This window comes from Spea bombifrons, chromosome 2 (genome assembly GCF_027358695.1).
Source record: "Spea bombifrons isolate aSpeBom1 chromosome 2, aSpeBom1.2.pri, whole genome shotgun sequence".
NCBI classification, from domain to species: domain Eukaryota; kingdom Metazoa; phylum Chordata; class Amphibia; order Anura; family Pelobatidae; genus Spea; species Spea bombifrons.
In genome coordinates, this window is record NC_071088.1 from 39,775,226 (window position 1) to 39,788,254 (window position 13,029).

At 38.4% G+C, this 13,029-nt stretch overlaps 1 protein-coding gene across 1 annotated transcript; it reads right to left on the reverse strand.

Annotated features, from left to right (window-relative positions):
• Nucleotides 1-1,734: 1,734 nt before the first annotated feature.
• On the reverse strand, nucleotides 1,735-11,748 carry LOC128475123 (11-beta-hydroxysteroid dehydrogenase 1-like). The gene is made up of 6 exons (XM_053457600.1): nucleotides 11,581-11,748; nucleotides 7,799-7,929; nucleotides 4,613-4,724; nucleotides 4,033-4,218; nucleotides 2,743-2,886; nucleotides 1,735-2,039 (listed from the first exon to the last, which is right to left on the reverse strand). The coding sequence occupies exons 1-6, from the start codon at nucleotides 11,666-11,668 to the stop codon at nucleotides 1,816-1,818; spliced, it is 885 nt and encodes a 294-aa protein (XP_053313575.1). The 5' UTR covers nucleotides 11,669-11,748; the 3' UTR covers nucleotides 1,735-1,815.
• Between the last annotated feature and the right edge of the window lie 1,281 nt (nucleotides 11,749-13,029).

Genomic DNA, 13,029 nt, shown 5'->3' on the forward strand with positions numbered 1-13,029 from the left:
GTGTGTGGATTAGTGTATGTGTGTGGATTGGTATATATGTGTGGATTGGTATACGTGTGGATTGGTAAGTGTGTGAGAGTGATGGGTGTTATGCTGTACCATTTCCAATGTATTTTTCATTATGCTCTAAAGTACATCATAACTCCCATCACTCTATACTGTTCCATACAGTGGCAGAGCTGGGAGACAGAGGCCTTGCACCCCCACCGCAGGACTCCTGAAAGGTAAGTAGTTACTAAGCAGGTATGTTAAATAATTTGTTTTTGGTTTATTAAAAACAATTATATATTGCAATTATAGATTTTTGTAGTTTAAACTATAAATTGCGCAAAATTATGTTTTTTTGTCGAAGTGACACACCACGCGAGTTATGCTCGATATTTTGCCGATTTTTGACACACCACGCCAAAAAGGTTGCCCATCACTGACCTAGAGTATGCCTATGACTGAGCAGCATTGTTTGGCGCGAAAAGCGTAAAGAGTTCACCTACTGGGTGTCGAGTCCTCACTGAGGTTGGCCAAATGAGGTAAAAAAAAGATTTGGCACATTAACCGCATTACCCGTTGATATTTATTCTCTCTGGTGTTGTGGACCCAAATCCTCTTTATGATATTGAACATTGTTGATGGTGGAGGCATTGAGAGGTTACACAATGTGGAAGTGTATGATAATACATATTGAGGATTGAGGTGGGATGTTTCTCGTTATGAATTTTATTCAGATATAATGTAGGTTGTTGATTTGTTTCTGTTCTGTGTGATATATGTGTCGTAGTGCACAATAATACCTAGAGTATTACTAGGTAGAGGCACTTCCAAATTAATATATATTAACCCCTAACTCTCAACTATGCAGAGGCCAGGATCTCCGTAGGTGCCAGCAAAGATGTCCGGGCCAAGGAAAACGGTGTTATACACTAGACCTGTGCATGGAAATGATGGAGAGGCTTTGTTCTGTTGCACCGTGCCAGCCACCTTCTCCGCTTATCTGTCTGCATTATTCTGTCCTCAGAATAGGTTGGAGCCCCAAAGGGACAGCCTCTCCCCCATTTCTCCAATCAAGGGAGTAGATGTGCTCTGACTCTCCACCCTTTTGCAGAAGCACGCCAGGAGACCTAGATAACAAAGCATATAGCGAGGAGAAGTGACCAAGAAAGAAGAATAGAAAACAAGCGAAAAAACATGAAGATACAAGGGGAGCTGCGGAAAGGATGCAGGCACATAAGTGGTTTGTGGATAAAGTAGGGAGACATGGAGATGGAGCGTGAGAGAGTGAATGAGGGTGAGCGACAACAAATTTCTTTTCTGAATTTTCCTTCCGAATTTCATCTCAACAAAATCTGTTGTTCAATAATGAAAATTTGTCCAAATCATTTATGGTCCTTTAGCACAGGTCTATTACACACTATACAGCTCCAAGCTGTATTTCGTGTGTAAATATACTTTTATTTATTATGTGTCACAATTTACATCTGCTGGTAAAAAATGAGAAACATGTAATAAGAATGTGTATGCTTACCCACTCTGATTTTATTACCCATACAAAGTGTTACCCTTCAGTTTGTGAACACATGACCTTTATTATAGAATACAGGGAAATAAAAGCATCAGTTACATATTCACACATATTGTGAGAATAATTTTGATTTCAATGCCTTTTGTTTTATGTATGTGTTGATTTATGAGACTGCTTATTAGTTACTTCATCTCTTTGATGCAGAAGAAAATAGGCAATTCTGTATACAACAAGATATTTAAATATTCTAAATATAACATTGTTTTGACATTGAAGTTAAGTAGGAGTTGGCAGGACAATCATTTTGTCTGCTCGACTTTCTTCATGTCATAGTTTTTCAAGACAAGGTACTCTAGAAATTCTGGAGCCCAATCTCGAAGGAGAAGTGGAATCTTGGTGGCTTCATACTTATAGTAGACCTCCCTTTTTCGCAGGGTACCTCCTTTAATGATTTCCAAGGCACACTCTTCCTTTGGAGCAGCTGGCTGCTGGATCACCTTTGACACAGTATTTACAGCTGAATCTGCAAAAAGTATATATTTTATATAATTCAAAAAGCACATAATAGCGGTATAAATGGTTGTATTGCCTTAAAATTTAATCTGTAGAAATCTTAATTTACCAGCGCTATTTTTAGCACAATTCTATATCTGATTCAATAGTCCCATATCCCATCACGTAACATATATATGTGTCCAGGATGGTAATAAGTATAACTTCCAGTCCTGAGACACTTTTACATAAGACCTTTGGTATTTTGTGATTACTTTAAACCACATAATACACACCCTGTATTGCATCAACACAGACTTGTTCCTATGGTGCCTAATCTGAAAATTCAGCTGTAATTAGTGATAGAAATATAGAATTTGATGGCAGATAAGAACCATTTGGCCATCTACTTTGCCCTTAGATGAAGTGCTTGTCCAATCCACTGATTATCACCATCATATTTGTTTTTTTATGGATTAACAGGAAGTTCTTTATATAATAAATATCTTGTACATTAAGATACAACTGGATTAAGCACTTTAAATATGTTGATGAAATGTGTAGGGAAAGTGCAATATGAACCAATAAGGTGGTGGCATGTTTTTTGGGAATAACTTATAAAGAGAACCATACCAACTAATTAGTTATTTATAGAGAAAGATGACTTCTTTATACACCACACTGGAGACACAGAGACAACACGGAATGATTTTTGGAAAAGTTAAAAAGCTTACCTGTGTCTATATAACTTATGACGCATAGTGTGACCGACACGTTGATTTTCTGCTGCTTAAATTCCATGCGTAATGAGCTGAAAAAGCCATCTAGGGCAAACTTGGTGGTAGAATATGGAACAGAAAGTGGCAAGCCAACTTTACCTGTATAAAGAAGGACACGATCCTTACATTTTTACCTCAAAAGAACAGCACGAAATACAAATATTTTTCAAACGCCATGCCTCTAGGGCCAGCCTTCCTAGAAGATGCAATAAGCAGTGGATTGCGCGTTCAAGCTTGAAAAGAAATCACTTTACAAGCTCACCTCTAATTTACACAGGCATTTCGTAATGCAAAGTATAACACCATCTCCATTTTTCTCTTTGCCTATGCAATGCGGTGACAATAGTTGTATAACCTTAAATAAAAGACACACAATAATGACTCCAGACGATTTTGGAATTTAGAAATGGCCGTGGTCTTCATTTACCTAAATGCCGCAACGTTCTATATTAAAAACCGATAAACAGAGAAATCAGTTATTCAGCAAATAAACTACCTAACTACATTAAGCCTGCTGAAGGTCCCATTTAGTATTATAAAACCTCTGACCACATCTGACCACGCGCCAGATACCACTGGTCGTTCCGCAACACAGCGGATCGGCTTAAACCGTGTCACCTTACTGACATCATCATAAACAACATCTAACCATGATCCTGGCATTAACCCCTTGTGGGTTTGCCACCTAACACTTCTAAAGGGAATCTTCAGCGCAACTGAATTGCCAGTACCCTAGAACAGGGAGGGCAGGCAGGAATCTTCTGGCAGCTGGTAGGAAACTCTTCATAGGGTTGATTGGTGTAAAGAGGATGTGTCTTAGCATTATAACCCTTTTATAATAGCATTTCCTGCTTTCATTCTCGCTATTCGTATGGTGGGTGAGGGGAGAGCAGGGAAAGGGAGAGGCACCTCCATTAATGCAGGCAGGGTTATGTAACCCCATCTGCTAGCTACAGAGGTCTCTTTTCTATTAAAAAAATGAAATATTTGCTTTGGAGTAAAGCCAACCTCATGTAAGAAACTTTTCAGCTATCCTCTTGGGATTCTGGTTTCATTAAAATAATTTCTGGTCAGTTGCAAGTGGTTCTCCACTGCAAGGGGGGCTCCAGTGTACAAAATATTTTTGTATCACCATGATGTCATATTTCAGAATTATTAAGTTTTATGGTTTCTAGGTAAAACTCAATGAAAATATAAGGCAAGTCAGGAGTGTGACAGGTCAGGAAGGTGTTTTACAATTTTTACCAGCAATAGATGAGACCACCACCACATTCCCGTTGCTCTTTTTCAACATTGGGAGAGCTGCCACCGTCATGGTTGCATAACTTAGCACATTAATTTCCAATAAATCGCGTACATGGTCCACATCTCCGTCAAAGTAATTAAAGTATGTGTATCCAATATGGTTGAGGATTAGCATGTCCAGTCCATCTATTTTGGAAAATAAAACAGAAATTAAATTTAGTTTTATATTAAGCCTGGAGGATAAGTAGCTCTTATTTCCTAACACGTGTTGAATAAAGTTAAGAAGATGCAATCACTGATATAATATTTAATCTGGACCAATGGATTAGACTATCTACCTCTCTAATGCCTAAAGTTTATAACAAAGACATATTGGGCTAGATTAATTGCCATAGATAAGTGCTTTGTCTCTGGATTTGTCTCTGGCATTGAATCCTGACCATTGGGCGAGAAGGTTACATCTGTCAAGTGAACATCCAAAGTGGAGGCACTGACAAACTAGGAACAAAAATGACACAAACAGGTCGTTTGGGGCAAATATGGCACTCGCAAGCCATTTTAGAACCATCATATCAGATACCAAATAAACGTTCTGCTTCCTGGACAACTTGCTTGGCGAAAGTCATGTTGTCCATGCTTCCAGGAATGTAATATGCAGAAGCTGCACCCAACTGTTTACATTTTTCAATCACCTAAAATGAAAAACAAACAAAAAAAAAACCATTATTTCATGTCACTAGGCAAGGCTGGGTCCTATGATAACCAAACAGGAACTCACATTGTGCTGATGACCAGTAAGGAAAGCAGTTGTACAGACTCCTTGTGACATGGTGTTTTACTCCCCTAAGTGACAGGAGCTTTTTTTCACATTTTTAGCAAATTTTTGTTCACTCATGATTTCCGTGCATAGTGTACCCACACAAATTATATATCTTTTTTCCAAAGACAGATGGGGCTTTTTCTTTTCGTATAGCCTGTCATTTAGTATGAATTAAATGGGAAAAAAGCAATAAAATAGAAAAAAAAAATACTTAAGATTTCTTTCACAAATTTGGTTCCACTGAAAAAAAAACATCCCACATGAATTTTTAGGGATTTTTTTTATGTAGTTATGTATATACTATACTACTTTTTTAATAATTTTTGAACTTATATCTGCGTCAAAAATGGATTTCAAAAGTATATTTGTAGTGGGAGGGGCACCTATTTTTGCATTTGCAAAAATGTGTACATTTTTTTTTACCATTTTATTATTACTTAATCTTTTTTACTGGTGATCCTTTTGAGGCCTTTAACCCCTTGGCTGCTAAGCCATTTCACACCCTGGTGCTAAGCTAGTTTTCGGCATTTTGGTGCATCTCACGTTTAAACGTGTTTCAAGTAAATTTCTTGGGAATAAACTATACAAACCATATATTGTTTTTTTCAGCACACCCAGCAGATTCCAAATATACCATTTTTATATGTGTATGTCTCATTAGGTTTGCAAAATACAACCAAAAATGGGAAAAAAGTGTAATTTTTCACTTCCAACTCAATAAAAACTAGTTTGTAATGTTATTTTTCTAAACTCTAATATCAAAACCTGTGTTGCTAAATATTTGTAGTAGGTAACCGGTCTAAAATAAACAGACATTGAGAACAGTAGACTATGTTTTTCTAATATTTTATTGCTAAAAGTTAAATTTATTAGACTATCACAAAATTCATCTTTAAATTTAATGCATGGCTGCGTCAGTTAAACAGCTCTAGCTGCCCGGGATGTTAAAATATGCCAACAAAACTATATATTTTTAGAAACTACACCCCCAGCCGCAGCAAATGAGGTCTTATTTGTATTTGTATCACAAATCTGACTTGCACAACAAATAAGTGAATATCACACAAATAAAAATAATAAATAAATAAAATTAAAAGCGACAAGTTCATTTATGTCTTCCGCACTCCAGGTTTGTCCTAGAAACACATGCAGCCCCTCATTTGATGCGCCAAGGGGTGTAGTTTCTGAAAATATATACTTTATGTACCATAATTTAACTTCCCAGCTGTCTAGAGCTGTCTAAATGCAGGCATCACCCCTAAATGTTTTAAGACAATTTTTTAACAAGATTCTCCAATCTGCCATATCTGAAGTTAAGGTGGTCTAGACATCTGGGAAGTTAAATTAGGGTACATAAAGTACACATTTCAGGAAACTACACCCCTTGGAGCTTCAAATGAGGGGTTACATGTATTTCTAGGACAAAAGTTGAGTGCACAAATAATGATGGAATATGTCGCTTTGGCTAGAAAATATGTTTTTTCTAACCATAGAGACATGTTCATTTGTGTCTTGCGCACTCCAGGTTTGTCCTAGAAACACACGCAGCCCCTCATTTGATGTGCCGAGGGGTGTAGTTTTTGAAAATATGTACTTTTTGTGCCATAATTTAACTTCTTACGTGAGCAGTAATGCCACATCAAGGCTTCAACCCTAATTACTGACCATTCACACGCCTTTCATATCTCCATTCACTCGCAGAAGCACACACCATACTTTCCATACATTCACTCGCAGAAGCACACACACCATTCTTTCCCCTTACAATCCCAAAGAGATGATCGTAAAGGGAGAAAAAAAATCACTTTTACAGCAAAAATAAATTTTGCAGTAAAAATGCAAGGGGCTCCATGGATGACATGGTTAACTTACGTACTACAGGCTATACGGCTGATTTTTGCAGTTCATCTGGATTTCAAAAATTGCCTTCCTCTACCATTGGCTAAATTTAACCCCATGATCAAAGGGATCATGGGGTTAAAATTTAGTATCGCCCATTTTTAAAAAGGGAATGTGACTTTTTATAGCTATATGATCGCTGTGGTAACATTGGCTACCACAGTGATCATTTAGCTAGAATACTTAAACTTTTTTTTTTTTTAAAGTTAAACCAGTTTATGTTTAGATAATTTAATTTGGGGGTCTCTAGGCAATTTTGATCTTTATTTATCTGCCTTTAGAGACCCCCAAATCATTTTTTTTACTTTTTTTGTACATTTTTATTTTTTTAACATAATGATTTTTATTCTTTTTTTACAAGCATTATACCGAGGCGATTACCTTTCCAACGGTATATGTTGGGGGTCTGTAGCTGCTCAGATGCCTGAGATACAGGCATCTAAGCAGCATGCCCCCATACCGTGAAAACTGACAATTGTCAGTTTTCAATAAAGTTGCGCGGTGACGTCATCGCGTCATTACGCGCGACGTCACCGGCCGGATCGGGTGGTCCCAGCGATGCCCTTCAAAATGAGGGGCAGATCGCCGGGGTAGCTGGTGATGGGGGTCCACAGACCCCCATCAAGGTAGGAGAGTGCTAGCGACGGCATGGTGCCGTCGTTAGCACCTGACTGGGACTGCTAGCGACGGCACCATGCCGTCGTTAGCAGTCAAGGGGTTAAAGATCTTAGGGATATCTCTTGGAACTGGTACCCCTTATGATGTCATGGTAACATCACTGGAGTCTTAAGTTCCACACTACATGACTGTATACCACACTATATTTAGAACTTTAGAAAAATATGTATTCTTCAGTTGCAAAAAAACATTCTACATGTGTGGGTTTTCTTTAATAATTTAGAATTTTGATTAATACAATAAAATAATATATACTATTCCGTTTATAAGAAAATATGGACCATACTTTTCTTTTAATACATACATGCTTAATTAAAAATGTATTTATTTTGATTTTTTTTCTGTAAATTGTAAGGGCTGGAATATTACCTTTTTCAGCTTCTCTTCTGTTCGGGCAGTAATCAAGACATGAGATCCCATCTGTGCCAAATGGTATGCCATCTGCTCTCCAATGCCAGAACTGGCCCCTGTAACTATCACCCTCTTCCCCTTTAGCATTGCTAGTGGATAAACAGAGAATGATAGAAGATAACTAGACTGTATCCAGTAAAAGCAAATGTATAAATAAGACATATAATGCTCCCTGGGTTGTCAACATAATGTGCAGGCCCAACATGCTCCCTTTCCTCACCATTTACATGAGATGTCTTTAACCCCTTAATGACAAAGCCCGTACATGTACGGGCTCAAAATGCATTGTTTTCAATGGGTTTAGGGACCACCCATTGTCCTTAAGGGGTTAACAGAACACGTTATGAGCATAAGCACACATGCATTCATTCTATCATCCAGCTGCAGCGCGGTTGCTAATTTGCTTTGCTCCCCTATGCACCCCTATGATATACACCTGTCATCAACAAGTATGTAAAGTATTAAATCATGCCAACATAGCAATCGATTAGAGTAATTACATTAGTTCATTTTTTTGCTTCTTATTGGTATATACAAACAGGTATAATTAAGTTAATGGAAACAGACACATATTCAATGAAACTGTTGAATGAACACTATTTTCAGGATTGTATTTTTATATAGTAAAAGGTACAGTTGGATACCCAGACTGCCTCATCAAATCTGCATATTCAAGTTATTACTTCAATATACATTCTTTATAAGACAGATAATTAAAAAGATTTCTAGCTTAGGAAGAAGTTGCAGACCCCTGCCTCCTCCATTCTCATATAGATCTTGCCACTCAGTGGTAGGAAAGTGAACTACTGGAGATGACTGGGGAAAATATATAATGTCACATATGATTAATTCATCTTTGCCAGGTTGTTAATCATACAACAGGACTTAAAAGTGATCCTTTTTAATCTTGGTGCTGTCCCTTTGGAAATACTCTATTTGCTCGAATATAAGACAAGGTTTTTCAGAGCAAATGCTCTGAAAAATACCCCTCATCTTATATTCAAGGTCATTTTATAATCCGACTTCAAACAGAGGTCTGACTATAAGACTAAGATCCAGAGGGACCTGGATCCTCCTCTCTGACAACTTCTGCTGCTGTCCAGCACCTCTACCAGGGCATCTATGACGGGGTGCTGGTGTGACATGACCCTCCGGTGCTCAGTAATAGAAGCCCTGGCGCAAGTGCCGGGTAGCAGCACAGATTCTCTATGTGCATCGTGCAAACATTCACTGGCTGCCCCCACTAGACACCAGGGAGTCTGAAGCACGGGGATAAGTCTGGGGATGCACTGGTAACTCTGGGTGGGGCAGAGTGGCATATCAGGGGGGTATAAGGCATATCTGGGGGGGCAAGTGTGGCAAGCAAGGGGGCAAATGTGTATAACTGCAGGCAGGTTGGGAAATAAAAGGAAATAAAAACAAGAAATGCGTAGTTTTTATATAATATAAAAAAATGTTTACTGTACATGTGAATTACAATTTACTAGTAAAACTTTTCCTGTAGGGTAGTCTTATATTCAGGCTTTTTCTTTTTTTCCTAAATTAATATTCAAATTGTGGGGGGTCATCCTATTATAGAGCAAATACAGTTCATGGAGGACTCTGAGGAACCCCCATACGCATTCACCTTCCTCCCTGCTGCTCAGCCTCTAGGCTTGCAGATGTGTTCGACAGATCATATCCCCAATCAGCCAGTGGCACAAAAATCTCAGGAGGAAATTCTACACCTCAGTTCGGGAGCAGTTTTTTTACTTTCACAGGTTGAAGAATTCATATTGAAATGCATAAAAAGTAAATTAAATATGTATTGTTCATTGCTGGTGCTTCACAGGACACAAGTATTTTATTTGATTAGCCCAGCCTACAGTAAGATAAATGTTTAACTAGGATTCACCTATTATTGGTTTGAATGTGCTCATGGTCCAAGGTAAACATAAATGGGTCAAAAGCACTGCTACAGCCTGTGTTCAAGGTTAGTATTATGAGCAAGGTGTAGCCGTGACTCCTGGTATCAGCAATGGGGGAGGGAATGATTTTATTATGTACACATTTTCAGTTGCACCAACCTTAATGTGGGATTAGCTATCGTAACGTCCTGCTTTATAAGTTTTAGTGCTTACCATTAAGATATTCTTCACAGTGTGTTAAGTTACCGCCTAGAAGCAAGGCACAGTAATACAAAAGAGTCTGCTGACCTATGGACCTATGGAGTCCCAGACACGCTCTTCCAGAATAGCCCTGTCCCGTACCCACACGTATAAAGCCCTCCCCCATAAAAGAGTAATCTGTTAGACGATATAGTTTTGTTTTAATTTTGAAGTTGAGAAATCATATATATGTGTATATATTTGAATTGTACTTATTTTGTGATAGGTTAGTGGTGCATGTTATACAAGTAAACAATAACATGACCTACATTTAAAGTTTTCCTCCAAACTGGTCTTGCAGGCCTTGACTGGCCATGGGGGCCAGTGGCAGGACAAACAAGGCACTGTAAATGTAGCTTAGATGGCTTACCTTGATAAGTAGTTAACCTAGAATGCAAGAAACTCTAGAGCATCACCCCAACATTTCAAGTGCCCAAAGCATTTGGGCCCATTCATTGGGGCTTACCTAGGTGTGGGCTAGTGCAGGACCATCCACTTAACTTTGCCCTTTCAGCTTACTGAAGGAATAAACCAGGATATTACATCATATTACAGTGCTCAGCTGCAATCCATCCCAAGGTGACCATGTGGGAGATGCGATTGTGGTATGTGCTGCCAACATTCATCAATTTCATGACTCAGTGGGAAACCCATGATCCCTCTGCCCTCAAAACCAGGACAGAGGGTGTGCTCTGTGGGACAGTGCCTAAAATTGTGACTGTCCTGCTTCAAACAGGACACTTAGGACGTATGCATTCCTCTTCAATGAAGGAAAAAGAAGAGACGGACTTAAATGGTAGGAGCTCTGTAGTTGCCCTCTTCCATCATGGTCCAATGACTCTTGCCACTGATTAACTGCTTGAAACAGCCAATCAATGACAGGAATGGTTCTCATTAAAATCAATGAGAGTGATTTCCATGCATGCAGACTGGGGTCTGTGGCCAGTGCTGGAACTGATCGGTGAAAGTACCGTATATCACATGGATGGAGATGTGTTCGGCCAAAAAAACGTCAGCTCTTCATTTGCAATAGGGAAACCATGAAAATGTAAAGGGACCACTCAGCGATTACACAAATTCAAGTGCATAAGATGGCTGGTGTATTCCTTTAAATATCCACGCCAATTATATGTCCACGATCAACAGGACAATTCCCAGTCTAGGACCCAAGGCTGGCAAGAGACACAGATGCAAATTGACTAAAATCCAGCACTGTGAACGAACTGGAGCTCTAATCTCCCCTGACAAATTGTTTTATGCAAAACTACATTGAAATATAAAGGATATAAAATATACATAATAAAAACACAGTTATAAATTATGGATGTGTATTTTAAATGTACCGATTTTAGACTAAATCTAAAAAATTGCTAAATCATTTGGGGAATTTCAATGAAATCCTATTTTAAAACATACATAAAACATTTCAAAGAGATACAAGGCCTAGAAGGTGAAATTGTTCACCCCTGATACTTTAGAGTTAAAAAAATGCCTTGCAGTCAGTGTGGCGTGAAAAAGCTTACATCCGATGCAATAATCTGCTTGTTGTTTCTGTTGCAGGAAAAAGGAAAAAAAAAAACAGGAAACACTTACCAGGATCAAATCCATCGTCTCCGGAATAAAAATAAAATGCCACTAGTATTCCAATAAAAGCAACAATAACTTTGATCAGCAGAGACATATTTAAGGCAGTGCAGCTACAGAGTGAACTATGAAACCTTAACTTTTACACCAACATTGCTGAGTGTTAAGAGGCAGGGTTCACATGTTACACGGGACAGGGGATTGGCTCTCTGCTGTTTGTAAAGTTATGACCTCCACCCTTATCAGTAACTCCTACTACACTACTACATATGGGGTGTACAATGTTCATGGCTGCTGCACAAAGTTGTTTTATGGAAAACATTCGTATTATAGATAAAATATCTATATAGTGTTATAGTATACACAAATAAGTGTATACACACTTTTTTTCTGTGGATAAGACCTTCCTAATTATTGAGTTTAGGTGTTTCAACCACGCCCATAGGTAAAAAGTGTATAAAACAGTGGCCTGGACAACACCTGTGACCACTTGTTTCCCCTTCTCCTCCTTATGTGTGAGCATAGTTGTGTACGTGTTAGCACGGGTGGTGAGAGAGGGAGGTTTTTAGAATGAGTGTGAGTTAGTGAATATGAGTGTTTATGTTCGCATGTATACATTTGTGTAAATGTGTTTACATATGTGTGCCAGAGGGTATGTCGGAGGTGGAGCAATGAGCAAAGATGGCTTAGACAAGCTGTTTGGAAGCAAAGGGGGCAACGATAGGTGCACAAGATCTGTTCATACAGATCTCTGTTTCGCTTTTAACATGTCTGCATTGTTGGTGTTTAGCTGTAATTTTCTTTTTCTCATTTACTGTACCCAGTTTATTATACTGTGTGTATGTGATATATATTCTAGCCTTCATCTATAAAATAGTTGGTGATGTAATTTGCAGAAAAAAAACTTTTTTATATTACACATAAAAACTGGGGACTGGCTAAAGGTCATATTTAATACAATTTTCCTGCAATGTGGCCAGATCATCAAGAACATTACATTGATTGCTATTGGGTTTTCGATTTATTTAGAACTTTGCCAAGAGCTTTTAGTAAAGTTTGGTCCTTGGTGGTTGTTGATGCTTTAAATGCTTCTCAACTTCTGGTACATAGAAGTAACCTATGGACTATTTAGGATGATTTCTTGCCATATTGTAATACCTTTCTAAATTCAGTAACAGAATATGGTTGGATATAGATCTACTAGGGATACATGTTGGCATTGGGAGCTATAGAAGTACTACTGTATAGCATAAGTGTGTGTATTGTTAGTAAGCCGGTGCATGATGGTATGTGTACAGTATTAGAGTAATATGTGCTTTTACAGGGGGACTCCATATGCTTATGGGAGGATCAAAAGGTGGGGTGATGGATGGAACATAGGCAGGAGAATTGAATTGACATAGAGTGGTCTTATAGGAGAGATGTGGAGGCCACGGCTTTACACTTATATCTTTTGTT

What these genes read in the sequence shown, in the direction of transcription:
- LOC128475123 (XM_053457600.1), bottom strand. Translation starts at nt 11,668, where the DNA reads ATGTCTCTGCTGATCAAAGTTATTGTTGCTTTTATTGGAATACTAGTG. An exon ending in AGACGATGGATTTGATCCTG is followed by an intron (nt 7,930 to 11,580) that starts GTAAGTGTTTCC and finishes TTTATCCACTAG; the next exon opens with CAATGCTAAAGGGGAAGAGG. An exon ending in CAGAAGAGAAGCTGAAAAAG is followed by an intron (nt 4,725 to 7,798) that starts GTAATATTCCAG and finishes TTTTCATTTTAG; the next exon opens with GTGATTGAAAAATGTAAACA.